The following is a 27,138-nucleotide window of genomic DNA, read 5'->3' on the forward strand; positions in this document are numbered from 1 at the left end:
AATTCATGAGCACAGTGATTTCTCACTGCTAATTATGTAATTAATAACTGATTGCTCTGATGAAGTGATATAATACTGACGAAAAAACGAATGAACTGCTAATTACGAATAGTTTCATCACTACCAACTGAAAATTACAAATTTATATATAATTAATAACTGCAAATTATGAACAGTGCCAACTGATTAATTTTTAACTAATTGTTAATTCTGAATAGTTTTATCACTATCATTACGTAATAACTTGCTTTAATGAATAGTGGTATATTATTCATTGCCAATTACCAACTAATTTATAACTGATTATAAATATTGATATAACCAAACAACCAGCTCCAGCAGGTAAGGATTTGGGTAAGCTGCTTAAGGGCACTTCAACGGGGATGCTGATCCGAAACATACTCAGCCAAACTGTACAGCAGGAGCGATCCAGATCATGAGGGCTGGACAGGATCCAGGTGCAAAAGAAAAATCCTGGCAGGATCATTAAGAGGGAGCTCTCCACAGGAGAGCGCACACACGCACGCACACAAACACGCTCACTCACACACCGTCAGAGCAGAGCAGAGGAGCTCTTATCCACATCGGTGCCAGACGCACAGTCGACTTTTTGTTTTTGCGCGAGTTTTACTACGTTTTTGTTTAGTTTTTTTAAATTAAGAAGAGTTAAAAGCTCACTTTGGCGTCAAATTTGAAAGGCTTTTTAAAGTTTGTTTCCGATTTTTCAAGACTATTTGGAATATTTTCCGGATCAAAGGTGGATACTTCACGACGCGCAGGTACAGTAAAGTTTGAAGAGAAATAAAGGCTGAATTAATATCACATTGTGGAGTTTCGTCCGCAGTGAATGGGCAATGGTTAAATGCATATTTCCTGATCTCTCCCCCCCTCTTCTCTGCTTTCAGAAGTCATCTTGAAAAAGGTCGCCCAGGATTGTTTCTTGTCACCGCAGCAGCTCGGAGCTCTTCAAGAAAAATAATTCAGTGCGACTTCGTCTGGGGTGCTTTTTTTTTAATTGAGCCGTCCCAGAAATGGTGGGGCACCTACATTTACAAGCGATGGATGATAGTCTGAAAGGAAAGAACCGGGAAGGGCTGCTCGACAGTCCGGATTCGGGGCTGCCCCCCAGTCCCAGTCCGCCCTTCTGTTCACTCTCTCCGGGTCTGATCGAGTCGCGCTCCGGGAGCTGCACGACGCCCGTCGAGAGCCATCATGGATATTATAAAAAGGAAAGCAGAGAAGGCAAACTGGTAAGAAACATATCGCGGTATTTATGATTTGAGGCAATTTTGTAATCTGAAAGCAGTGACTCGGGTCTGCTTTGTGTCGAGAATCATTGTGCAGTCAGTCACTTCACTGACACACTGAATTAAAGGATAAAAGGACCTAATGACCAAATAATGACAATGCTATGAGAGAAACTGAAAATCTGAGAGCGTTTTAGTGTTTGGCCAGAAACAGATTTCACATCAGTCCCACTCATACAACATCTGGAAGCTCTCTCTCTGTCCGGAATTCCTTAGTTGCAAACTCCTGATGTTACACTTGTGCTGAAGATGCCACTGACCCTCAATAATCCAGTAATTTATATTTTCGTCTTCACTCTGGTGCATCAGCTGGGCCCTAACTACATGGTGTCATGGGTCAGAGAGTTGATTAGACCCAGTTGGGTTTCCAAACTGGGGTCCAGGGACTCCCAGGGGTCCTTGCCAGGACTCCAGGGGCTCCCAGCTAGATGACAGAAAGTTTTATAACACTTATTACTTCACTCAGTAGCATGCATCTAAGGAAAGGTGTGTACACTATAGGGATGACTAGTGTGATCAGGGTTCTTTCTCTAAACAGTAAAAATGTTATCATAATGGTCTGTGATGGATTTACATGGGGGACTGTTGTGAATAGTGTGGGTCAGGTTTCTTCTTCAAGGCCTGTCATGTCTGCTATGTTGATTAGAAGGCTGTAGAATCTTAATTAAGTTATAAGCAGTAGTAAGCCAAACTTTTAGCTCTATAAAACCTTAAAATATGTCATCTGCATCAAATTGGTTGTTTATTAGATCAGATTCCCAACCTGTGACCCTTTAAAGTAAAGCAATGTCACAGGTTGCATATCCTTTTGACTGGCGTGCAGTTTAACCCAAAAGTGATATTCCATTTTCAGATTGTTTCGTTTTAATAGTTTTTAGAGTCCTTCCTTGGTAAAACTCTACCGGATCTCATAATGAAAAGCAACAATTAGAGAAAAGTCAGAGTTGTGGAACAGAAATATATGTATATTTCTTCTTATTTCCGTACTTGTTAATCATCTTGCGACACCCTCTGGTTGATTGACAACCCCTTGGGGGTATTTATGGGACCTTCAGTATTTGCATTTCATAATTGTGCCTCTGGTCATACTACCTTACTAACTTTAGTACAGACGTTTGAAAGTCATGCAGTGTTTAGTTTGCGCACTGTTACCTGACGGCCCCCAAGTGTCTCACTCAAGCTGTGAACATTGATACCTGAGTCACTAAATGAAAAGCTGAAAATAGAGAGGAGCTGGAATAATGTTGCAGGAAACAGAGAGAATACTGTAAAGTTGAAAAATCTGAGTCTCAAAATGAAGCAAAAATGAATGATTGCTTAAAGCTGAAAATACATCAGCATCTGGAAGCCAGGGTTTAGTTGGATTTATTAATGTTCACTTCACCATGTCTGTGGATGTGGTAGCAGCAGAAACAAAGTAGAAACACGACCTGTTTGATGTACCCTCGGCAATCATCAGTGAAAAGCCTCCATACTCATAGTAACACTATTAGATATCTGCCTCAACTCAGTCTCAGCTTGTATCCCAATATGGAAATCAGCAAGTCCGCACATAAAACTGATGTATTTGGAAAAACATATGGCCAAGCTGTCACTCAGCCATTATTAAGTTGTTTTAATAAACTTTTATTAACTTTTTGCACTCACAAAATTTTATCACTAAAAATCCAAATAGATATTTGGGCATTAGGATACTATAACTTGTCTATAATAATTAAATCTAAAAGGTGAAATTGCATGAAATCTCCAGCAATACGTGCAACAACTGTACCACTCAAATAGTCAGTGCACCCTAAGGCAACATTAGGACTTATATAGCTGAGGACAGACGTGATACTTCACATTGTAGAATATATTCCATGGAAACTAATGATAGCTGATGTTGAGCCCCCACTTTCTACCTTTTCAGTGGCCAAATGCATTCTAATGACACTTCCTGCTGTGATTTGTGTCACACATGACATGACGAGGCAGATTTGATTGAAAATCATTTCCAGGTCACTCCCAGTTTCAGAAGTCTTATGAACATGTCAGTGCAGGTCGGGATGGCTTTTAAAGTGTCTGAAGGAGGCCTCAGTAATGTAGCGCTGCATCCTGGGAGTTGCATGACATTGGTTTGCTGAAGCCTGAAAGGGAAAAAGAGAGATCCTCTAATCCTCTGGAGGTTCAGATTAGTAGGACTCCTCTGCTTTGTGGTTTCCCTTTTAAAGATCAGTCCTGATAGGGGCTGCTCCTGCTTGTGTTTCTAATCCCATCTGTGGGCCTGTGTGTATGGAAAGAATCAAACCTCTCCATCAGAAATAGATTTTTAGAGTTTTCTCGAGCCGAGAGTACACGTCTGGGGAGGGGAGGCATACATGCGCTTGATTTTTTTTTTCTTCTTTCCAAATCTATTTTTGTGTTGTTTTCGTATGCCACCTAAGAACAATTCTCAACTTCTATTTTGGGGTGCAGGGGCTTGTTAGAGCGGCTGCAGGCCATTGCATAAGTGTTTGATGACCTCTCACTTCTAAATTAAACATGGATAAATGCTCAGACAGCCTGTCTGTTTTCAAACCTGGGTCACATGTATGCAGATGCGGGATAATAAATCTTGCATGACTTAACGTGAATAAACTAACAAGAGGGATTAGATGCATGAAAAATATGAGTGTGGTCATGTAATCTTGGGTGTTTCAGAGCTCTATAAGCTTGTGTGCATGTCCTGCTGAAGGATACCGATCAAGTGTCTGTGGATTAGACAGGAGGACAGACAGGAGACAGATCTCATGACTTTTTCTAAATCTGCCTCGCTGTGTGATACTGATGCTCTTACATTAATGTCCACGCAAACTCAGGATGTAAAGTCAGAGGCTTCACTTCACCAAACAGCCAGCAGTTGGAAAAGGTGTGTTTGAGTTGGCGTTTCTCTCAGCAGCTCTGCATTGTACATTGTACATTGTGTGGGTTGCTCAGCTGCAGACTATTTTTCCTGGGCAGAAATGTGCTTCCAGGGGGGTTTATGCTTTGTGTGCACACTGGGGGATCCGCTGCCTGAAGGTGACCTACCCTCCATTTATGAGTGCTTGCTTTGCAGAAGTTGCCAGAACACACCATGGAGAAATACCTGGGATGCTCTCCGTGCTGGAGCAGCGGAGGAAAGACAATCACACATTCGTACAGTTTTTTCAGGTCACGAAGTGCATCAGAAAATGAACAACCTTTTTTTCAGCTTTTGCAGCTCTAGCGTTCAGAGAGTGTGTGGTGATGATCGCATGCTGTAGGTAAGACGAGCTTCACACAGCGATCTGCTGTGGCCTTGGCCTGTTCTTGCTCGACCCCTGTAGTGGCATGTGCGCATTACTGTTGCCAAACCACAGCATGTGACAGCCTCCCCTGTGTAATGTGAGTGGTGCCGGAGTTGTGGTTGGGGTGCTGTTTGATTCAGATTGGTCAGTGTTTAGAGACACACATGCAAAGAAAACAGTCAGTTACAACCCTGCTTCACAGCATATGACGGTATCTGTGATTGGTGCAGCTCTGTTTGTCCCCTTATGGCTCCAGAGGGGACATTCAGAGGTCAAGGGTCACTACTAAAACAGACCTGGTTCATACGGTTAGTTGAGTACAGTATATGATGGTAAACTTAACCCATCTGGTGTTTAAAACAGATGCTGAATTAATCCTATGAAAATTAATGAAGCAGTAGTCATAGGATTCCTACGGGAACTTAAGTTATGTGTTTGTGATACTCAGTATTGCTTTATTGGAGCTTAATAGGGCCATTCATTAGATTATTCATACAAGAACGTATTAGAGCTCAAACAAATAGCTGAATGCTTAATGAATCAGTCAATGGAAAGAAAATAAATCTGCAACTGTTTTAATTGTTTAAGGGACTTTTTAAGCAAAATGTCAAACATTACCTAGTTTCAACTTCTCAAATAAGACTTTTTTTGTAAATTGAAAATTTAAAAAAAAATCTGATCTGGGATCTTCAGTTAAACTACAGTCAGGGAAGATATCAGAAGTCAGTTTATAGATTTGTTCTGGTTCCAAAGGTATTTGACGCATCACAAAATCATCAGACGGTGCCTCTACACTATGTGTGTGTTTATGTGTGTGTGAAATGTGTGAGACAGCAGGTATAGTAGTGACAATGGCCGGATGGACAGATGAACCAGAGGAAAAGAGACACCCTTACACAGGCATGCTTGATCATTCATAATTAATATTATATTTAGAATAAAAATCATAATTTACACAAGAATCAAAGGCATAACGTATCTGTGATTAAAGACTTTTAGTTACATAACTTGTTCCCATGAGACCTCTGACCTCCCTATCATCACTTATCATTTTCTAACAGCATCATCTCCACTCAGTCTGGCTACCAGCTGCTCTAGAGACTCATATTTGTAAGTGTGTTTCGCATTTCTGTAACTACTGTAGGCCCAACATCTGTAAGCCTATTTTCAGTCCACACACACACACACACACACACACACACACACACACACACACACACACACACACACACACACACACAGAGGCTGTGTCAGGGTCACATGTCTTTAGCCAGCCTGAACTGCAGTGAAAGCTTGTGAGAGAGAGATTTACCACCAACACTCCATGTGGCTGGACCCACACAGTGCAATTATCTGAATTAAAATGCAAGTGTTGCCCCGACTGCTGTGTTTTGCTTCTTGTCTAATTGTTGTTGTAGGAATAGCCGTGCCATCGACAAGGGCAAGGGGAGATCTTTTCCTGGAGAGGGTGGGGACTTTGGGTTGCTGGCTCTGCTGAAACCCCCAAACATGTTGGCATTTTTTAACCAGAATTCCTTGAATGGACACGTTGGCAGGCTGGTTACAAACAGTTCAGCAGTTCATGGATGTTTTTGTGAGATTGTGACTCTTGTGTTGCCTCTGCACAGCTGCCCTACCTGCTGCTGAACTCCACAGGAACAGACCCAAAGACTCGCATGTACCCCGTGTTCTTCGGAGAAAGCATCGAGGTCAACCCCAAACCAGAGCAGGAAATCAAGTGAGGGAACTTTGACACACACACAGACACAGTATTGGTTGCAATATGGAGCTTAGTTCACTCATTTTGATCAATATTCTCTTGTCAACACTGCCACCTAGTGATCAGTTTTAGATGTGTTTCTAAAGACTTGTCAACTTCTCCTTTCCAGGTGCAACTCCAAGGTCAAGTACGACTCCGACAAACATTACCGGGACGCGGTGTACTGCGCCCCCGTTCCCACGGCCACCTCCTTCAGCGAGACAGTGGTGGCGGTGCAGAACTGCACTTGGAGGAGCTACAAGTCCCAGGTGTACCTGGAGCCTCGGCAGAAGCCCATCAGCTACCAGAGCACCACCATCATCTACCCGAAACACGCCAAGAACACTTACCGCACCACGCTCAACTACAACGCCAAGGGCTCCCGCCGCTGGTTTGTCTCCACAGTGCAGCTGGAGTCGAGTGAGGATACTAGTCCCTGTATCATCTACACAGAGGACCTGTAGGGCCCAGACTGGGCCAGCCCACATAGGGAGAGGGCTACCCAGTGATCATCTTATTTTTATTTTTTGGAGGACGAGGAATTTGGGAAGGCCCATATTGAAAGGGAAATACTTCAAGTGATACCTGGAGCCCCTGAAAACCCTGCTCTGTTCATCTTTACTCGCCATGGAGGAAACTCTGGGAACCCTTTAGTGACATTTCACCTGAGTGTATTTAGACTTTCTACTGATGCAGTCTTTAAAAAGAGATGTGGTTCTCTGGCGGTTTAAAGCTGCACTTCAATGGTTAATGTCTTATTTAATACAAGAGCTGACAAATTGGTGGCCTTTGCTCTCCTTCAGGTTGGATTGTTACCTCAGTAAAGGTAACGATCACATGTAAATGTCTGTGTATGTAGAGAAAAGTCAAGATGACACATGTTGTGGATTTCAGCCAAGCCTGTGCAAACACAGCCACACCAATGCAAAGCTTTCTAATATGGCTTTATTGCACTTATTTTCTATATAGCACAGTCCTCTCTGTGGAGCTGGTATTACAGGGGGGGGGGGGATTTCAGTACTGCATATGAAAAATTGGACCAAAGATAGTTTGAACAGTTTATCTCTTTGTAATAACTCCACAAACTGACAGAACACTTGCTTTTTTGCTTTTGTTTTACAGTTTTAATTAACACATTCAAACAGCAGCTTGTCTAGTTCTATCAAGCATTTAACTGAACTAAACTGCACATTGCAAGGTGTCCTGTTTATTCAGCACGATAACAAAAGATTGCCTTGAAAATATTTGAAAAGGGGAGATATTCAAAGCCTCTGAAAACTTGGTTTCAAATCTTAAGTATTTCTCTATAACATTAAATATTCAACCGTGTTGGATCACTACAGTTTTGTCTTTAACGCCTGTTAAACTTAACTTAATTTGAATACTTTGGTTAAGATAATGTTATGGGTTTTGGTAAACAAGTTCTTGTTTGGTCTCTAGGAGGTGCTGAAGGGCTGCAGAGCAACAATCAATGAAGTTAGGAAAACAAACATCCATAGTTATTATTTATTAAGAGTTTAACGCTTAAAAACTCAGTTAATCTGCTTCATCAGGACCGTGTAGGTGTAGGTCCATATCATGTATGATTGAGAACATACTTGTGTGTTTTCAGGGCCTTTAAGAATGGTGGCAATCATTGTATGGTTTGCTTTTTTCAATCAGTGTAACAGTGTGTTTTTAACCTGCTTTGGACACAGGAAAGTGCCAAAATAATTAGACAATAAGGGGAAAGTATATGACAACTTGTAACACTTCTCTGTCACAACTCTTGGTACTGAATAAGCTGTACTGATGCAGTGGCACTCATTCGTCTACTTCTCCATGAGAGTCAAAAACAAACACAAAAACAGGAACTATTTCCAACTGCAATTGTCTAGATGGTTGAGTGCTACAAGCGATCAACGTCGAACTGTTTCAACTGCCTCTCAAAATAAGGCGGCACCAGCTATTCGTAAAACCATCACTAAGTTTGTGCATGAAGTAACCAGTCGTTAGTTTCAAACTATTGATTTATGAAATCATGCTGCACCATTAAAACTTAAGAATTGACTTGAGTAACATGCAAATCGTTTGCTAGGAAACATCTGAAGCTCAGTCCAATCAAAAACATCAACGATGTACACATTACTGTTGCATCACAACAAGTATGACTTCTAAAAATGTGTTTAGAGGGCAAATGATATATTAAACTTCACTACTAATCTTTTGTAAATGTAATACTTTGTTTTGTTTATAAGTGCGTACATGGAGAAATATGTATTTTTCAGTGTTAGTATTCATGCAGTATCCAATTATGCTAACCTAACTAATGTTATTTGGTCATTCAGTCTGACATTATTAACATAACGTTTAGTAATTTGAGGCATGTTGTTACTTTGGTGAAATTTTATTTAAAAAGTGTCAGGTCAGATGTTTCAACTATATTACATATTACTTTAGTCTTCACTCTAAAAGGTCATATTAGCAAGCTAACGTTAGCTTTTTCAGTTGGTTCAGTCGTAACAGTTACACCTGGCAGTTACTGGGCGTACATATTTAATAACAACCAATCTCTACATTATAACTAGTTTGTGTGATGTAACCCGTTTTGATTTAGTCTTGTGTAAATCTCTACCTAGTAAACACTTATTATAAACACTTATATTAAAACTAGGCTTGAACTTACGAATAGCTGGTGCAACTGAGTGTTTCATGTTGTTTTCAGATATCAACAAATTGTCATATTGGTCAGTTTCTGATCCAAAGTAGCTCAAAAGCATCAAACTCTTCTGTAATTACCGACATGTAAAAAGTGGAGCAGTGAAACCACATCAGATTTCCCTGTTGAAGATGTAAAATAGATTTTTATTGAACATTTTCATGACTTCTTTTTGTGTCTGTCTTATATTTAGATTATTGAACATGGCAAATATTGAAACTTCAGACCTCAAATTTTCTTAGGTATCAGTTTTATTTCATTGCAAATGTGTGTTTCTGACTTTCAGTTGAGATCTTGAGTTTGCGGTCTTGTTATTTTTAAAGTTTGAAACTCCCTCCAGGTAAGTGTAAGGGTGGAAGAAACGTGGAGGGCACAAAGCTGAGGTGGTGCATCAGTACTGTAAGATGGGTACTGGGTTTTTGATGAGGGAACAGTAAGTAGCAAGTCAAGAGGAGAAAAGTCAGATCTGCTCTTTCAAAAGAAAAATTATAGATGAGATGAGGATATTGTTCAGAAGATGGCTTTTTATACAAAACAGTAAAGTTCCTGGCAAGATGATGGAGAGTTTTGCTGTGTTGATGGTCTGTGAAATGTCAGAGAATGATGATATAAAGTTGGTGGGTGTCAAGTTTAATACGTTGGTGGTTTTATGTGAGATACTTTTGTGTTTCCTAACACTTGATTTTGTTACTGTAAAATATTTTCCTGTTGTATATGTGGCATTGAGGCACTTCATAATTGTCTTTATATTTTTGTACGTCAATCATTGTTCCTATTGTGATCAAAGAAAATAATTTAAAAAGATGTATATCCTAATTGAATAAAAAAAAGCAATTCCCAAAACCTAATTCTGTTGTCGTCTGTTGCTTAATGTTGATCACAGGACATTGTATTTGCCTGCTTAGCACAGGTTTAATTACAGTGGTGTGAAAAAGTGTTTGCCCCCTTCCTGATTTCATATTTTTTTGCATGTTTGTCACACTTAAATGTTTCAGATCAAACTAATTTAAATATTATTTAAACACAAGTAAACACAAAATGCAGTTTTTAAATGAAGGTTATTATTGAGGGAAAACAAAATCCAAACCTACATAGCCCTGTGTGAAAAAGTGATTGCCCCACCTGTTAAAACATAACTCTTTATCACACTTGAGTTAAATTTCTCTAGCCACACCCAGGCCTGATTACTGCCACACCTGTTCTCAATCTAGAAATCACTTAAATAGGACCTGCCTGACAAAGTGAAGTAGACCAAAAGATCTTCAAAAGCTAGACATCATGCCGAGATCCAAAGAAATTCAGGAACAAATGAGAAAGTAATTGAGATCTATTAGTCTAGAAAAGGTTATAAAGCTTTGAGACTTCAGCGAACCACAGTGAGAGCCATTATCCACAAATTGCGAAAAAAACATGGAACGGTGGTGAACCTTCCCAGGAGTGGCCGGCCGACCAAAATTAACCCAAGAGCGCAGTGACGACTCATTCAAGAGGTCACAAAAGACGCCACAACAACATCCAAAGAACTGCAGGCCTCACTTGCCTCAGTTAAGGTCAGTGTTCATGACTCCACCATAAGAAATGACTGAGTTCCAAGACGAAAACCACTGCTGAGCAAAAAAAGAATTAAGGCTCGTCTCATCATTTTTGCCAGAAAACATCTTGATGATCCCCAAGACTTTTGGGAAAATACTCTGTGGACTGACGAGACAAAAGTTGAACTTTTTGGAAGGTGTGTGTCCCATTACATCTGGCATAAAAGTAACACCGCATTTCAGAAAAATAACATCATACCAACAGTAAAATATGGGCTGTTTTGCTGCTTCAGGACCTGAAAGACTTGCTGTGATAAATGGAACCATGAATTCTTCTGTCTACCAAAAACTCCTGAAGGAGAATGTGTGGCCATCTGTCCGTGACCTCAAGCTGAAGCAAACTTGGGTTCTGCAGCAGGACAATGATCCAAAACACACCAGCAAGTCCACCTCTGAATGGCTGAAGAAGAACAAAATGAAGACTTTGAAGTGGCCTAGTCAAAGTCCTGACCTGAATCCTACTGAGATGCTGTGGCATGACCTTAAAAAGGCAGTTCATGCTCGAAAACCCTCCAATGTGGCTGAATTACAACAATTCTGCAAAGATGAGTGGGCCAAAATTCCTCCACAGCGCTGTAAAAGACTCATTGCAAGTTATGGCAAACGCTTGATTGCAGTTGTTGCTGCTAAGGGTGGCCCAACCAGTGATTAGGTTTAGGGGGCAATCACTTTTTCACATAGGGCCATGTAGGTTTGGATTTTGTTTTCCCCTAATAACCTTCAACCTTCATTAAAAAACTGCATTTTGTGCTTTCTGGTGTTATCTTTGACTAATATTTAAATATGTTTGATGATCTGAAACATTTAAGTGTCACAAACATGCAAAAAAAACAAGAAATCAGGAAGGGGGCGAACACTTTCACACCACTGTATATAAAAACTTTGTTGTAAATTAAGAAGGGAAGAATAATTAGTCTTTAATTTCATAACATTGTCCCTTTGTAGAGCTCATGGGAGTTATGTAAGGACGGGATCATAACAGACATGCAGTTTGACCTTCATATGAGCTGATATAGTACACCAGATCACAGGAGACCAGATCAGTAGCAGCTCAAGCGGCAGCTGAACAGCACATTGGTACAATCACCACTACAGAGAACAGTGCACTTCATCATGAGCAGAGTAACTGCAGCATTAACATGGCTCAGGACTATATTCTATCATATTTTGTTCAATTGTTGTTCAATATGCAAAATTACATGCAGCAATGAAGTATCTCCTCCAGAATTCTGTGTAAAATACATTCAATATATATATAAAAAAATGTGCTTACACTGCCCCCTGGTGGTACATGACATTGGTTACTTTGGGCCCATCAATTTTCTCTGCAGTGCAAAACTAATTTAAAAAAGGGAGAACGCAGACATCCAATTCAAACACACGGCAATAAATAACATGACTCTTAGACCATGAATGGCAATAAGCTTTTTATTTAAACATTAAGGCAGTGTCTTTTTTGTTTTTCATTTTTACACTGCTATCCACAAAGCTTGCTGGTGGGCATGTAGAATTTAACCATGTGAATATTTCTTTTTTTTTTTTCTTGTAATACCAACCTTGAAGCAAGCCACATAAATATTTACATCTCTTCAGTTTTATATACAATCCTTGCTATTATACAGTGGGTTATAATAAAAAAAAAATCATTATGCACAAAATGGTTGAACAATGTACTGTTTGTCAATCCCCCCACCCACGCTTTGACAGTCCAGGGAACACATCAGCAATCAACTTTGTCTTTTAACATTTTGAAGGATTATTTTTGATTTGTGACATGAGTGAAATCAAAACGAACTGTAAGAACAAAAACAAAATGGATGCAAGTTAAAATTAATTTCAGTATACTTTTAAAAACAACATATTAGCCCGTTATCAGTTTAGGGAACAGCTGGATATGGCTTAGTCTGTTTACCATCACATTCTTAAATTTCATCAGTGGATAAAAGATACACACGTAAAGAGACCAATGTACAAAGCCTGGCTGTATTTTTGCCTTGCCTCATGAAATTACAAACCCTCTATCAGTCTTGATAGGGGAAAAAAATAAATCAGACCTAAAACGTGGCTGAGCTTTCTGCAGGTGTGACATGCTAGATGCTTCGTCATCGACAGGTGGGATGAAGGAGGGAGAGGAGGTAGCCTTAGAACAGTCATGTTTGTGTTGTGAGAATCCACTGTGACAAAATGAACTAGAGATAGAGAGGTAAGTCTTTCTAAACCACTAAACAAGCTCACTGCCATCGAGTGTTCAGTCTGGGAGAGAGTTCGTCCCTGGTTGCACAGAGTCACAAGGTGGAAACATTTCACATCATTTACAGAGATGGTGACCTTTAAAATACTGCAGTAAAATGTGAGAACACGTCAACTCATGTTACATTAAACTACCATAATGCTTTCGAATGCCTTCCTCCCAACTTCTTCTAACCAGTACAAACACAGGGGGTGCAATGAAGTACACTTGAATATGTCATAGGTCTCATTCTGGAGAAAACATTTGATACAGGCACAGGTAAGCTGTGCTGTGATACAGCGTGGTCCTGTTTTGAAGATAAATCTAATGAGTGAAGCTGTTAAAAGCTAAGGCTGTGATGAATTTGGAAGCAAAGAAAAAATGCACACAATGTTTAAAAAAAAAAAAAAAGGACATTTCATTTGCTTTTTTGTTTTCAGATTTCCCTGTCATGGGGGGCTAAAAAGAAAAATTGTGCGTCACTTGGTAACTTCAGTACGGTATATGTAAAATAAATGGCACTTAACACTAAGAATATCTCATAACTGTACAAAATCTGCCTGGATGAGGAGTTGGGTCTCAGCTCCTCCTCTAGGAAGTAAAAGGTCAGAGGTCAGACCGTCACAACAGCTCCTAGACGGGATTGTAGCAGGCCAGCTGAAGCCGACACCACCATGGACCAAGGGTCATAGAAAGATGGCTTTTTTTGTCACCTCTTCAATGCGAGCAAACTCCACGTGATGCTGAGGAGTTTGCCTTTAAGCAGCTTTAAGGTTGGTCTGCACCTGCTCTAAGCGGCTTAGTCGTCGTTCACTAAAATGTGATTGTCGCTTTGAGTGTGGGAGCGATAAAGAATATCGGTGGCAAGACCAAAATAAACAGATAGGTGTTAAAGGATGCCTCCACAGTGGGATTTCTATGCTGTTCTTGAGTCCATTTTTCACCTGCCCCAGGAAACACAGATTCTTAAAAATGCCATTGTGAACACATTGACAACTAAGTGCTTAATATCCAAAAACTGTTTCAACAAACACAGACAAGATTAATAAAAAAAAAAAAACAGTGAGAAAGTGTCACTTGTTTCAGTGCCAGCCGCCTGGCAACTCATCTCTCCCCATGGGGATGCCTGAAGTCAACAGGCCTTCGCCATTCCTCAGGAACCCCCTAATATATGACATCAGCAATGAACAGCATGTTTACCCTGTAAACCAATGATATAACCCTCCCGCATAACAATGTCTGTCCCCGACCCCGCCCCAAAAAAGATACATCATTGCAGATAATAGACAACAAATGACACCATCAAAAGTTCACCATCAAAATGTACTAAAGGTCTCAGCTCACGTTCCAAACACAGGACTGGACTGACTGAATTTAAAAGGAGCAAAAGAAAAGACCAAAACAAGAAAAACAAGATGCTCATTCTCCTTCCGTCCCATTGCACGCATTCTTGTGGGAGTAGCAGTGCACAGGCCGCCTGCACCCGGAGAGGCTCCTCGCTGTGTGGGCAGCTGCTCTCACGTCAGATCCGTGGTCAAAGTCTGTCACTAGAGCAGCCGTCATCAGGCTCCTGACCAGACCAACAACACGACCTCAGAGTCCCTTCCACACAAGTGTCAGCACATTAGAGCAATACACCCAAAAGGTGCAGGTCAATGTGTCTATATTGATAAGGCCAGTGAGGAAAAGTAGTAAAGGTAAAAAAAAAAAAAGAAAGAAAACAAAGTGATTCGTCCTTTAGAGTAGTCCTGGAGTGAATGCATAACACGTAAGTGCAAACATACACACACGCACACACCGAGCAGCAGTGTTCCAGCTCGTCGCTGCTTGGCGTCTCAGGTGTGTGAAAGGAGGACACGATTCCTTGCTTGACGACTGAAGGAGGAAATGCAGAATGGAATGGTGCAGGTAGGTTTGCAGATGCCTCAGCAGGTGTGTGTGTGTGTGTGTGTGTGTGTGTGTGTGTGTGTGTGTGTGTGCGCGTGTGGTGTGTGTGTGGCTGTAGCAGCACAGAGTTGGTTGACTGTTAGCGGGTCCTGTGGTACGAAAGAATTCTGGGTCACTCGCTGTCAGACAGGGTCTCGTACTGAGACATGAGAAGAGGCTTGGGCTCCTCCTCCCAGGACCGTCCCTGTCCAGGTCCTAACCCCTGGCCCTGACCCCCTGGCTGGCCAGAGGAGGGGGAGGGAGTGGACACCGTCCCGCTGGGGAAACGCATTATCAACGGGTTACATGGGAAGGGAGTTGGAGTTGAACCTGCAAAAAGCAGAGACACAGAATTATTATGTTGTGTTTAAGACATTTTCTCCTTTTCCAGACAACCACAACAGATAGCAAGACAGTAAATCAATCAGCATCTAACAAAGGGGTTTTATACCTGTGGATGAAGGCCGATCTTCCCAGACACGGTTGGTAAGAGGAGTTCGTCTGTTGCAGTCTCCCTCAGAGTGAACTGAGGACACAGAGGACGGTCTCTCCCCCCCTGACAGGCCTGGTCCTGGAGATTTGGCCTTCCGTCCATTAGAGCGCCCGCTGCCCTTTGAGGACTTTCCCCCACCTGCAAACAGAAGAGGCAGAGCTTAAACTTACAGCGTAACACAATCCTGTGCAAAACAATACTAGCTCTGCTGTGAGCTGCTGTTTCTAACCTAACTGTTGTCACATACAGTATAAGTGATGAAGAACTAATTGAACTGCATTAGTTCTGGCTGAAGAGTACAGTAGTGTTTTTGTTATGTGCATACTGGAAATAAAAACATAACAAAAATTCAATCCTTCAGTATCTTTCTTATTATCTATTATAATAAGTTATTGTTTGACAATACTGTTACAAAAGGCTTCAAACAAGATGTAACTTAAGAATTAACTGGTGGTGTTTAAGAGGGGAAGAAGAAAATTAAATACAATAAGCATATGAGCCAATTATAAAATGGAGACTCATTGAATGTAATGGATTAAAGTAGAAAAAGTGCTATACAAGAGGACACTGCGGAGGCAGATCCGATTTCCCCAGCCTTTATTCCTCCTGGTTGAGATAAAAGGCATCATTTATCCTTTGAAGGACTGCACTATGATGTATATCTCAAACAGAATCCCTGATTTGAAGTAGTCAGCGTTACTTTATAAACTTAAGGTGATGTTTTTAGGGGCAATAAAACTGATCTCAGTTTTTTTCTCCAGTGTCAGTACACTGGAGAAAACACTGCACACACAGCATCATATGTTACTGAGACTTCTCCCATGTGTTAGGTTGCTGGGCTCAATTGACAGGAGGACACAGTCAGTACAATTGGGACCTTAGGTAACAGCACATGCAAGACTATATTGGGGTGAAGAAAACAGATAAAGTCTGAGGATGTTGCACCTTGTGAGAAAAAGTCCTCCACACGTCCGTCGGCTACAGGCATACCAGCAGACACATTGGAACCCATTGGGTTAGCAGCGTTGGATGGAGAGCGTTCCTCAGACTGATCATCGTATTTGCCCATTAGGGCCTTTCTTATAATAGCCTCAAGGCCTATTGAGTTACCAGGTGTCTCTGGTGCTGGGTGGCAGCGGACACTCACAGGTCCTGTGAAAGGAAAGAGTGTTCAACAAGTCAGAGGGAGAAAGGGACAGCAAGTACAAAGAGTGCAATCAGAAGCAGGCAGAAAGGGCATTGATAGTCAATGATAGTCATAGAAGCACAGCATTAATACCATGAGAAGGAAAGCAAGCAATGAAGAGACAAAACAGAGACCAAAAGAGTGGAAAGAAAATGGGTATTTGAAATCCCTGAAATTTTGCTGATTCCATGTGTAAAAAGTACTTTCACAGTATAAAGCAATGTTCTTTCTTAAGTAATGGTCTACAATTAAACAATTCATCATTTATCATCAGTCAATATGCTGGGGCTTTGGACAGCAGTATACTAAAATATACATTTTTCAGTTCTCACAGGTAAAATGGGCAGGTTTGCCAACAAAACGAAGCTGAACTGAAGCAGATTTGAATTTTTTTCACTGCCATTTTGTCACTCAAAACATTGTTGGATGCAGTTGGTCATCTTGATATTGCTAATATATTGTCATGTGACTGATTTATTTCCAGTTTTCCTATATCCTAACACCCTGGCAAGCTTCTTCATGAATGGTCATCATTAAATAAACCGATAGTTGCAGTGTCTAAACTGGCAATTACTCATTTTGCTGTATTTCACAGCAGTTTGACCAACATTGCAAACGTGCCAAAGGTATTTTTGCTTGCAGAATGATTATTTACAGTAATTACAATCCTTCCATAAAGCCACTATCACAATGCTGCTCCATTACCACAGCATGTATGCATGTGCCGTGCTTTACTAAAACATTTGCTCCAACAACCATAAAGCGTGTCATGAAAGGCTGTCTTCTCACTTTAAATCAATATAATAATTGATGAGGCTTAAAAAGATTACCTGCAGTTGTAGACGCCGGCATATTAAAGATCTCTGTTCCTGGTTGGCCTGCATCTGTAAGAGGGAACAGGGTTTTCTTTTTAAACGTCTCTTTATTAAATCACATGTAATGTTTTCTTCTGAAAACAATTTTTTATCATGCACTCATGCCTGTGCTGAGGTCAGACTTACTGAAATCACCCTCATTTCCCACCACAGTCATCTTCTTGATCATCTCCTGTTTCTTTGACTTCACAATAGCTGATGTGTTCTCAGTCAACTTGCTGAAGAAAGCTGGAGGCTGGGAGGCATTGGGAGGGGAACGGGAGCCCATTCTGCAGGAGGGAAAGGAGCAGCAGGTTAACACTCACACTAACCAAGCCCTGTGATATTCCCAGAATATACTTAGTGTAGTTTGGATGTTTAGATGCAAAATGTTGAGATGTATTTTTTTAAGAGATGAGGTTTGCACTGCTTTTGCCTCAACAATCGCAGGGCAAGACGCAGGGCATCTGATGCATCCTGGTATTCTTCAACAAGGAGTCATCCCATGCCCTGATCAGACGCTCTTACTGATCACAAATCGGCTCATTGTAGGCAACTTATATTTGCAATTTAAAAAAAGGTACAGTGTGTAGGATTTAGTGGCATCTAGTGGTGAAATTGCAGTTTGCAATCATTTGAATACCACTCGCATCACCCTCCCCTTCCCAATGCGTAGCAGAAAATACGGTGGCCACACCTATTAAATGTTACACACTGGACCTTCAAGTCTTTAGGTGATCATCCAATGCTCATGACCATAGGTGAGGGTTGGAGCATCAACTGGCTGATAAGTTGAGCCCCCTCAATCATGAACAATTACTAAAATTAGAACAGCAAGTGACTCCCTGTCCTGGTTTGTGGCTGGGAAAAATTAGTCAAGACTTGGATGTTCTGACACATGTAAACTGGATGTGCAAACTTATGACACCTCAAGTATCCTTGCAAGAGTAAAGAGCGGGTCCAGTGTTTCAGAACAAGAACAGAAACTGTTCTACTCCTCCTGAATTTGACAATTAGCTGAAGTCTTCTTTCCAGCATCCTGGTATAAGCTTTCCAAGGGAAGCTTAGCAGTGTGATACCCGATAACTGGAGCCCACCTGCTAGTCCCCATTTTTAAAAAATGGGAACCACCAACCCTCTCTGAAAGCCAGTGAGGAGACGTCTCAACCATTTATCATTTGGGGGTGAATCTCATCTAAAAGGTAGAACCGTCATGTATGTCTGGATATTAATAGCCTCCTTGTTGTTGACATAGATGTTTGCATAATTTAACATTCAACTATGGAAAAGATAGTTGCAGCCCTGCTAATCTAAATATTATACAAGCTATGTCTATCATAAACCGAACATATACAACACAGCGTGGTTATATATGGCAAGCTTGACTTGGCTTCCATGTGACTACATCCACTTAAGTTAATGCAAGCAATAAAACATTTGCAGCAAGATGTTTCTGTGGAGATCTACAGCAATGTGAGCTGTTACCCTTGCTCTCCCTGCTCGTTGGTGTAGGAGGCCCCTCCCTGGACTTCAGGTTCAGAGATGGCTCCAGCAGGAGACACTGGTTCAATGCCATCATTTGAAACACTGACAGGTGAGGTCTTGGGCTGAGGAGGAGACCTGTAGAGCACAGATACATTTACAGCATGAATTACATCAATCCAAAGCTATGAGCCATTTAAATTTAAACGCCACTAACAATGGGTGAAGGGTTATACAGTAGACAGTGCCCATCCAATACATTTAACAGATATTTATGCTATTCCAGAGTGATCACATTTGACAGTGATTCCTACCGATCTCTGTTACGTTCTCCACCAAGACCCTCCGGATATCGGGGTCCTTGGGCAGACTCCTGTGAGGTGGGTGGGTGCTGGGAGGCACTGGGTGGACGGGTCAAGTCCAGGACAGGATCGCTGTGGTAGCTTTGCTGCTGCTGCTGCTGCTGCTGCTGCTGGCTCTGCCTGGTGTAGTCTTTAGTTATCACCTCCTGTTGATGTAAAAATATATCCATGTCAGAAATGGGACAACATTGTCTGGCATACATTAAGCATCACAATTCCTTGAAAATACTTATTCTGTTCAGCAGCTGAAACCACTTAGGAAACGTGCTACCTATATATTAGGAGAGGGTTATTGTTTGCTATGATATTTTGTTGTTTTTGCCATTTGTAATACAGTGGTTAAGCAAACTTACACTGATGTGCTGTGCCAGGGTGACCACCCTCTGGCTGCCTTTCACACAGGGGGACGGGGGCTGTTGGCCTGGAGACAGTCTCTCCTCAGACGGAGGACGGTACAGACCGTGTGGCTCCATCTTCTGTTGAGCTGAGGGTCAGATTGAAAGAACATACACACACGCGCACACACACACACACAAGCAAAAATTACATCCACACATGGGTAAAAGTTAGTTTTGTCTTTTTAGTCCATGGTGCTAATGAAAACATGCATAATTCATGAATGTCTGTCCATCCATCAGGACATATGGTGGATGTGCAATTTAAATATTTCATATAGCATCTGCACATGAATGCTCAAAGGGCAAGCTTTCCTACAAAAATACTGTATGATAGTGTGTGTGACAAGCTACGCCAGATCTCTTATTTATTTATAATGTACTCTTTGCATACAGACCTAGCAAGCCTAGCATTAACCAGAAATGATGCTAAAATTGACTGGTTTTGCATAAGTGACTCATAAATGAAGAAGTCACAGAACTTCACGTTATAACTGATGTACTCTAGACCATTTCCGTACTGAACTGAATTAAAAAAAATAAAAAATAAATAAATAAATCATAAAAAGGTATTGCCTTAGAGACAAGAATACAAATGCATTTGCTGCACTGACTTTGAAGACTTTTTCAAGACTTTCCCTATGTGTTTTCTTACACGAGTCTTGCACTACAGTATTAATCTCAAGAGAGGATGATGTAAATTAAGCACAGGGGCAGGATTGACTGTATGGACTCCCAGAGAGGACAAGTCTCCCAGTGGGACAGGATGCTGTGGTTTTTGTTGTTAACTAGCAACGACAGCAGAGACTCTGGGTTCAACAACAGCTTACATGAGCGTGCATTTCTCTCTGTGGTACTAGTTTGTGAATGCATGCTAACAGTAAGGTGACAATGTCCTATTAATACGTCTTCCTAACACTCTTGTCCGTTTTGAGAAGCATGCTTCCTATTGACTTCTGTACATAGTTTTTTAACCCACAACATTCAACTGAACTCAGCATGCTGTTGTCACTTGCCCTAAAAGCTTGTAATATATATAGATGTGACACATTGCTCTACAAGCAGAAAACAACAAAACAAAATCACATTCCAAATGAGAGACAAACTCCCAGAGGCTTGATTGAAAGAGATGTGTTGAATGTTTGGCATGTGTGGAGGAAAAAAAATAAACAAAAAAATCAGCATAAATTAAAGTGAGCCATAAATAGTAACATGCAGAGATTTGGCAGAGGGGCAGAAGCTGCATGACCCCCGATGGCTGAGTCTTTTCAACATCCCTCCCATTCCACACCCTCCTCCTGTGCAACACTGGTGCTCTCTGGGACCCCAGGGAATCAGTTTGGTGGTTGGTAACGCCAGGATACCACCGGACATGGCTCTATAACGTTGCATCAGCGAACCGGTTTTGTTCCGTCCTCCAAGCGGCTCCATACCCCGACGTATTTACCGTGGGGCACCTCTAGAATGACCGCAATCAGCTCCGGCGGCCGGAAGCCGGAACGTGGCGCAGGCGGAACATGACGCAGCCGGATCCAGGCTTAGGTTTTCAGGAATGTTTCATGAAAGGGACTGTCACACCAATCATCTATTCCCCTTAAGTCATCTGTGTTACATGTGCCCATTGTCAAAGTAGTGCCCCAGCACAATGTTTTTCAAACAGGTCTATGAGTTTTTACAGGAAAAAGTGCCTTATAAGACATGTAGTAGTGAAGAAAAGCCACTGCATGTATAGTCAAAGTGTTTGAATTACAGTCTCATTTAACATGGGATATAAAAGCCTCCTGCGGTGAAATGCCTTTTCAAGTGTCTAAAATATTCTTGTCATGCCCACTTGCATGTGGTGAAATATTCTGTTTAAAGAAAGCAGCCGAATGGGAGGGAGGAGGGGTGCCACATGTTAAATTCAAGTCACATCCTCTACGAAAAGAAAATGAAAAGCAGCAAAGGATGTTCTGCCTTAATGTCCCACCAGCTTTAGCTACTTTAAAATGACACCTTAAAGGACACCTAGGATATTCTTCATGGAAAATGAAGTGTGTTGAGTTGTTAGCCATTACTATTTTATAAATGTTCTATCATTTGTAAACTGCCTCTTCTCATCAATTTGGACAAGCTAGAGGTTTGGTTTTCCAGAGGGCACCCTCGGTGGTCTTTAAGTTTGTAAAGAAAAACTAATATTAAAACTGGAAAAAGCAAAAAAGTATAGCATTGAAGGGGGGAAAAAATGTAAATGAATTGGGCTGATTTAATAATGCCAACCACCACAGCGTGCAATAGGCCACAGACTGACGGGGGGAGGGTCTGGGTGATGAGGGGGACCCTGGGATCCAGAGCGTCTTACCATCAGTGGCGCTGCTGGCAACAAGCGAGCCCGTCTCTGGCATCCCCGTTTCACAAGAAATTTGACGCATAATAATCGCGTTTATGAAGTTGGCCGCAGTCATGGTGGTCTTACCGAGTGCTCGGAGCTCTTGTTCCTGAATGGACATCGGTTTGTTTTGAGTCTTTTCCCTAATAGGTGTACCGCTTTCTCCACGGCCAGGAGGGTTATCCGACTGTGGAGGCAGCAGATGTTGCGGCCGGCCTGAAGCCGAGGAGTAGGAACCTAGGTACATTCCTCCTGGGCTGGGGCTGGACAGCTTGGGGTCAGATTTGCTGGAGGGCCCGTGCTGGTCCTGCACGTGCTTTGGTAGACCTCCCCTGTTTTTGCCTCCATCGCGACTCTGCTCTTTGGCTACACCTGAGTCCATGGCAGGTGGGTAGGCCTCAGGGGGCACTCCTGTCCTTTGGAGGTGGCCAGGGTAACCTTGGTAGCGGCCCGGCCCTGAGGACATAGACCTGTCGGGCCAAACAAAACACGCTTAGTAAACAAGACAATCAAAATGTTCTCCTTGCTGTGAGAAAATAGCTCTGTAAAATGCCCCAGTGTTGTCCTTGTAAAAACAGAACTAAAATGCAGTTTACCGAAACACAGATGAGCTGGAGTGTTCGCTGACAGATAGACTCTTGCCCCCAGTGTTGTGCAGGACACTTGGCCTCTGCTGCACGTTCTCCTGGGTGCGAGGGGATACTGGGGAGTGCTGGTGGCTATACGGTTGGGAAGAAGGTCTTCCACTACTGCTGCTGCTACTGCTTGCCAAGCTGTGTTCTGTACCTGAGAGGCACAAACAGATTCATTTCATTTCACAAATGCATTACTCATTCCTCACTCCGTATTTGTGCTGCCAGTATGGTACTTTTAACTTGTAGATAAAAATGAATAACTATCTGCTGCACACCTGGTCGCCAGATGGGGGCGTGCTCCACATTTCCAAGAGACCCACCCTTCTCTCGGTCACGCTCTCGGTCTCTGTCTCTCTCTCTGTCCCGGTCCCTTTCCCTTTCACGGTCTCTCTCCCGTTCTCTTTCACGGTCTCTCTCCCGGTCCCGTTCACGCTCCCTCTCTCTGTCACGTTCACGGTCTCTTTCACGCTCGCGCTCTGAAGATGAGCCTTGCATCTTGTTCATGTGTGAGGACCCAACTTTACAGAAAAAGCAAAGAGAAAAAAAAATATTTTAAAAACAATATGAGTGCAACATATGTAATATCTAGGTGAGTTTGCTTGTGTGAACTGAATTTTACCAGGTGAGATGGGGGAGGTCGTGTAAGGTCTGCCAGGGAAGGTGGTGCTTCCTCCGGGGATGTAAGTGATGCGATCCATTGTGGAGCCGGCTGCCCCTGCAGAGGGAGGGACCAGGACAGGTAAGTGTGGCACCTGAGAAAGATCGATGATCCCTAGGGGACAAAAAGAAGAGAAGGGTAAAGAAAACCCTAAGCTGGTCCAGATGTGTTTTGGTCTAGAGGATAACATGTAAATACTACGTTCTCATACTGGTCCACATCACAAAAGATATCACTGAAATCCAACAGCAAACTGCCTTTTTGTCAATAGGGATGCAATGATTTGAGGTTTGCATATTTGAAATAAATACTAATAAAATGAACTTCAGAAAAAAATGAAATAATGGATTGACTAGTAGGTAAGTCTTTACCACCTGGAAAATGTTAAATCAACACAAACAAAAGGGGAAAAAAAGATGTAAATGATTACAAAGCAAAAACAATTTGACAATACTGTTGGATCCGATTAGACTCAGCTTTAGTGAGCATGTCAAGATAAAGTCACTAATGAATGATGCAAGACTCCTTCATTGACTGATTCTATGTGACAACAACTCTTCAGAAAAATGTAATGCATTTCAACTTTTTTGTATTACCTTGATTTATTTAAGGACAAATGGATGATAAATGCTGTAGCAAGTTACATGTATTTGATATTTTGCCAATATAAATGAAAATGACAAATACTCCAGACAATAATGATTATTTGTAATGTTTCTTTCTCTAGCATCTACTAATTACCTTTACCTTAACTGCTGCTTGACGCAGCACACCAGTTGACTGCCCACAACTTGCGTGTGCCAAAATAACACCAAAGCTGCGCATGCAACATGCAGCTTAAGATAAAAATCTGATCCAAGTAACAAAAAATACCAAGAGATTACAACAATGGCTACAATATATCTAAAGCTGAATCCATTAAAAAGTTTACAACCTTTTTAGAGAAAGTGATGATGTTATACAGAAATACTTGTAAACGCATTATCCACCTGAGTTGCAGTGTGAGATACAAGGTTAAGTAGGCCATGAACAGCACTGCACTTCTTACTGTTTCAGTTTACAGATTATTCTATTATTGAATGAAATCCAGACAACAAGAACCCTGCTGTTGTTTAGTCTCAGCAAGCTCCATCTGTAGGTACAGCAGGCTGGCAGAGTTTACAATTGTTCTGTTGAAAATAGATTTTCAGTTTGCCAAACAACGTAAAAAGCCAATGTGAACACAACCTAACACAAATATGAGTGAAAGTGAGTGTTGTGAAGTCAGTTAGTCTTACCACGTGGGGCTGCAGAGTAGGGCAGAGGAAGGGGCTGGTCTCGTGGAGTAAGGCCCCTCAGCAGGTCTGAGCGCTGGGCGGCCATGGCAGCAGCTGCAGGCCACTGGTGCATCTGCTGGGAGGTGATGTAGTCATTGAGCAGCGTCTGGCGGTTTTCCAGGGCCGCAGTGTCAGGAAAGCCACGGATGAGGTAGGGGTAGGGATGAGGGTACGCCGGGTTGGGGGCTAGGTGGCGAGGCAAGTAGTAGGCTGCTGTGTAGGAAGAGTAGAAAACATCTGTCAGGAAATGTCTGTCATTCATATCGGACTAAATAACTGATTACGGCATTATTTTTCTTGATTAGATGTCTTAAGACAGTGCGGGCATGTACAGACTGTGCTTGATTAACATCTTCCTCCAACTACAGTTTTGTTTCACCTGTCAAGCTGTATTAAGAACGACAGGTCTTCCAGTAAAACACTGCAAGGGACTACGTGGTGTGGTCATGTGGCCACGGCTACTGGCGAAAAGATAAAATACAAACCAGGAAGTCCAGTTTGAATGACAATCAGACACAGGTAGTCCACCTGGTATGCACTCTTATGTATTTGATTGGTCAATGCAGTGCATTGCCGGATGAAAATACACTGTGCTACAGCAAAAGTACAGCAGGCCTTTATGATTATTATTAGAACATGGATTTTGGTGACCTCGCAGCAAAGCTCTACTCAAACTCAATTAAGCAGAGGTCTGATCAGGTCACAATAACTGAAAACAGGGTGTGCAGGACCTTCAAGAACATCACACATACAAAAAATAAAGAGTTTCAGAGGACAAGGCTAACATGTTTCAATATTTTTATCTAATTTGTGGCTGTACCTGGGTCAATGGGGATGCCACGGGGTAGCGCTGCAGGATCGAAGGCTAAGGGGATTTGACGGTACACTTCTGCAGCTCCGAGACCCTGCAGCAGACGGTCATAGGTCTGTTGATCTGCAACGCCCTGGAGTGGTGATTTGGTAGCACTCATTTCCCTGGGGGTTGGTGTGGCTTTACGCTCCTGGGGCGGATTCTTACTAGAACCTGGAATAAAAACAAGGAAACAAAAGAATTTCATTTATGGTGTGGTGAAGGGTGAAGTATCTTATTCTAAATTTTTCAGCTGGTGTGAACATAGCAAGAATTAAGCCCTTTTTTCCAGAAATAAACAAACAAAAAGAACTAACTATATGAGATACACCCACCGTCATGCTGCCTTTGGCTTGTCTCCCTTGACAGAGGGGAGCCGCGATGCGAGGGCCCAGGGTAAGCGGCCCTTAAGCCGCCTTTGTCATCATAACCCACTGGACTATGATGGGCCTTGCTTCCCTGCTCTGATCCCAGTGTAAGGGGAGAAGAGCGGGCTATAGGGCTAGCAGTACTGACCACTGCGCTGGGCCGTCCTTTTGGTGCCTCTTCGTAGCGGCCCCTCTCAGCACGCATTTCCAGGTGGGAGGATGTATTGTGGTAGGAACGTGGTGAACTGGCTATGATGGAGCGGACATCGTGACGTTTCCCTGAACCAGCTGCCTCCTGCTTCATGGGTGTTCCCTGAAGAGACGCACAACAGGAATTGATTTAGTTAAGTGTAGAGAGGGCCAAATATGAGGGGTTGGATTGCGTAGCGTCTGCATGTGGTGTTAGCGTGTGTATACCTGTGCTATGATGCCCTCCTTGGTAGGCTGTCTGAGCTCCTCTCTGGGAATGAGGTGGATGGAGCGCCCGGCCTCCTTCACCGTGGGCACCATGCCCTCTCTGCCTTTCATTGGGTCAGAAAGCGAACCGGGCCCACGGGGTGGTGAACTCTCTCTCTTCATCTGCTTAGCCTCTCTCCTCAGGTAGCCATCCTGAGGGTCCAGGTGACGAGGTATACCTGCAATCATAAGAATATATCAATCTTATTTTTCTTCAAACAAGAGTGCATAGTATATTTAAAAAAATAAAAATAAAATCAGAATTTAGAGAGAAGGGAAATAAGAAATTGAGAAAGACAGGAGAGACACGAAGAAAGGTTCTGATGGGATTCTATGAGCTCAGTTGAACCAGCAGAGGTTCTGAGAGCAGCTTCATCCACTACTATCTCTGGGCAAGATGAGACAAGATAGTTATCTGAATTTACTGCTATCAGATAGATAAATATGAATATCAACATCAAAGTACTCCTGCCAGCGGGTGAGTTCTGGTAAACTGGCACAATCTGTTTCCTGAAAAGAAAAAAGAAAAAGAAAAGGCTATCTTTCACTGCAGCTCTGCTGAGTGCGCATTGAGATTACAGTCTGATAATGTGAGAGTACAATGAGTGAGTACCTTCAGGAAAAACGAGAATGCAAACAGATGACAGACAATATTAAACAGCATTATCTTACAAGCAGATACATTTACATTTAGTTAAAAGATTGAATCTGCTGCAACATCTTTAAGACTTTTCTTATTCTTATTGAGTCACTTTGATCTGCTATGCTGATAGCCATGCATACCTCACCCCCTCAACTGTAATTGGTAAAACAATGCCAGTCTGTTTCTCTTCTAGTGGCATTAAAAAAACACATGCATTTAGATTCTTCTTTAATGTACGTGATGTTTTTTTGTTTTAACCAGAAACACAGTACA

General features: G+C 42.0%; 2 protein-coding genes across 10 annotated transcripts in view; one reads left to right on the forward strand and one right to left on the reverse strand.

Moving 5' to 3' along the window:
* Positions 1-510: 510 nt before the first annotated feature.
* rflna (refilin A) lies at positions 511-9,899 on the forward strand. The gene is made up of 4 exons (XM_044196929.1): positions 511-779; positions 906-1,250; positions 6,223-6,332; positions 6,484-9,899. The coding sequence occupies exons 2-4, from the start codon at positions 1,032-1,034 to the stop codon at positions 6,815-6,817; spliced, it is 663 nt and encodes a 220-aa protein (XP_044052864.1). The 5' UTR covers positions 511-779; positions 906-1,031; the 3' UTR covers positions 6,818-9,899.
* Positions 9,900-12,055: 2,156 nt separating this feature from the next.
* Positions 12,056-27,138, reverse strand: part of ncor2 (nuclear receptor corepressor 2) — a 96,858-nt gene continuing 81,775 nt past the window's right edge. For 4 of the 9 annotated variants that reach the window (XM_044195544.1, XM_044195543.1, XM_044195542.1 and 1 more), the window contains 16 exons: positions 26,184-26,401; positions 25,734-26,079; positions 25,369-25,572; positions 24,510-24,761; positions 23,194-23,346; positions 22,850-23,092; positions 22,536-22,725; positions 21,913-22,409; positions 19,530-19,660; positions 19,129-19,322; positions 18,818-18,952; positions 17,480-17,622; positions 17,309-17,362; positions 16,238-16,444; positions 15,251-15,430; positions 12,056-15,129 (listed from right to left, as the gene is read on the reverse strand). In XM_044195544.1, coding sequence (XP_044051479.1) covers positions 14,933-15,129; positions 15,251-15,430; positions 16,238-16,444; positions 17,309-17,362; positions 17,480-17,622; positions 18,818-18,952; positions 19,129-19,322; positions 19,530-19,660; positions 21,913-22,409; positions 22,536-22,725; positions 22,850-23,092; positions 23,194-23,346; positions 24,510-24,761; positions 25,369-25,572; positions 25,734-26,079; positions 26,184-26,401 — 3,344 coding nt within the window. In that variant the 3' untranslated portion in view covers positions 12,056-14,932. The remainder of the gene's footprint in view (positions 15,130-15,250; positions 15,431-16,237; positions 16,445-17,308; positions 17,363-17,479; positions 17,623-18,817; positions 18,953-19,128; positions 19,323-19,529; positions 19,661-21,912; positions 22,410-22,535; positions 22,726-22,849; positions 23,093-23,193; positions 23,347-24,509; positions 24,762-25,368; positions 25,573-25,733; positions 26,080-26,183; positions 26,402-27,138) is intronic. The other 5 variants (XM_044195551.1, XM_044195548.1, XM_044195545.1 and 2 more) reach the window with 4 other exon arrangements.

Source organism: Siniperca chuatsi, linkage group LG5 (genome assembly GCF_020085105.1).
Source record: "Siniperca chuatsi isolate FFG_IHB_CAS linkage group LG5, ASM2008510v1, whole genome shotgun sequence".
Lineage (NCBI taxonomy): Eukaryota > Metazoa > Chordata > Actinopteri > Centrarchiformes > Sinipercidae > Siniperca > Siniperca chuatsi.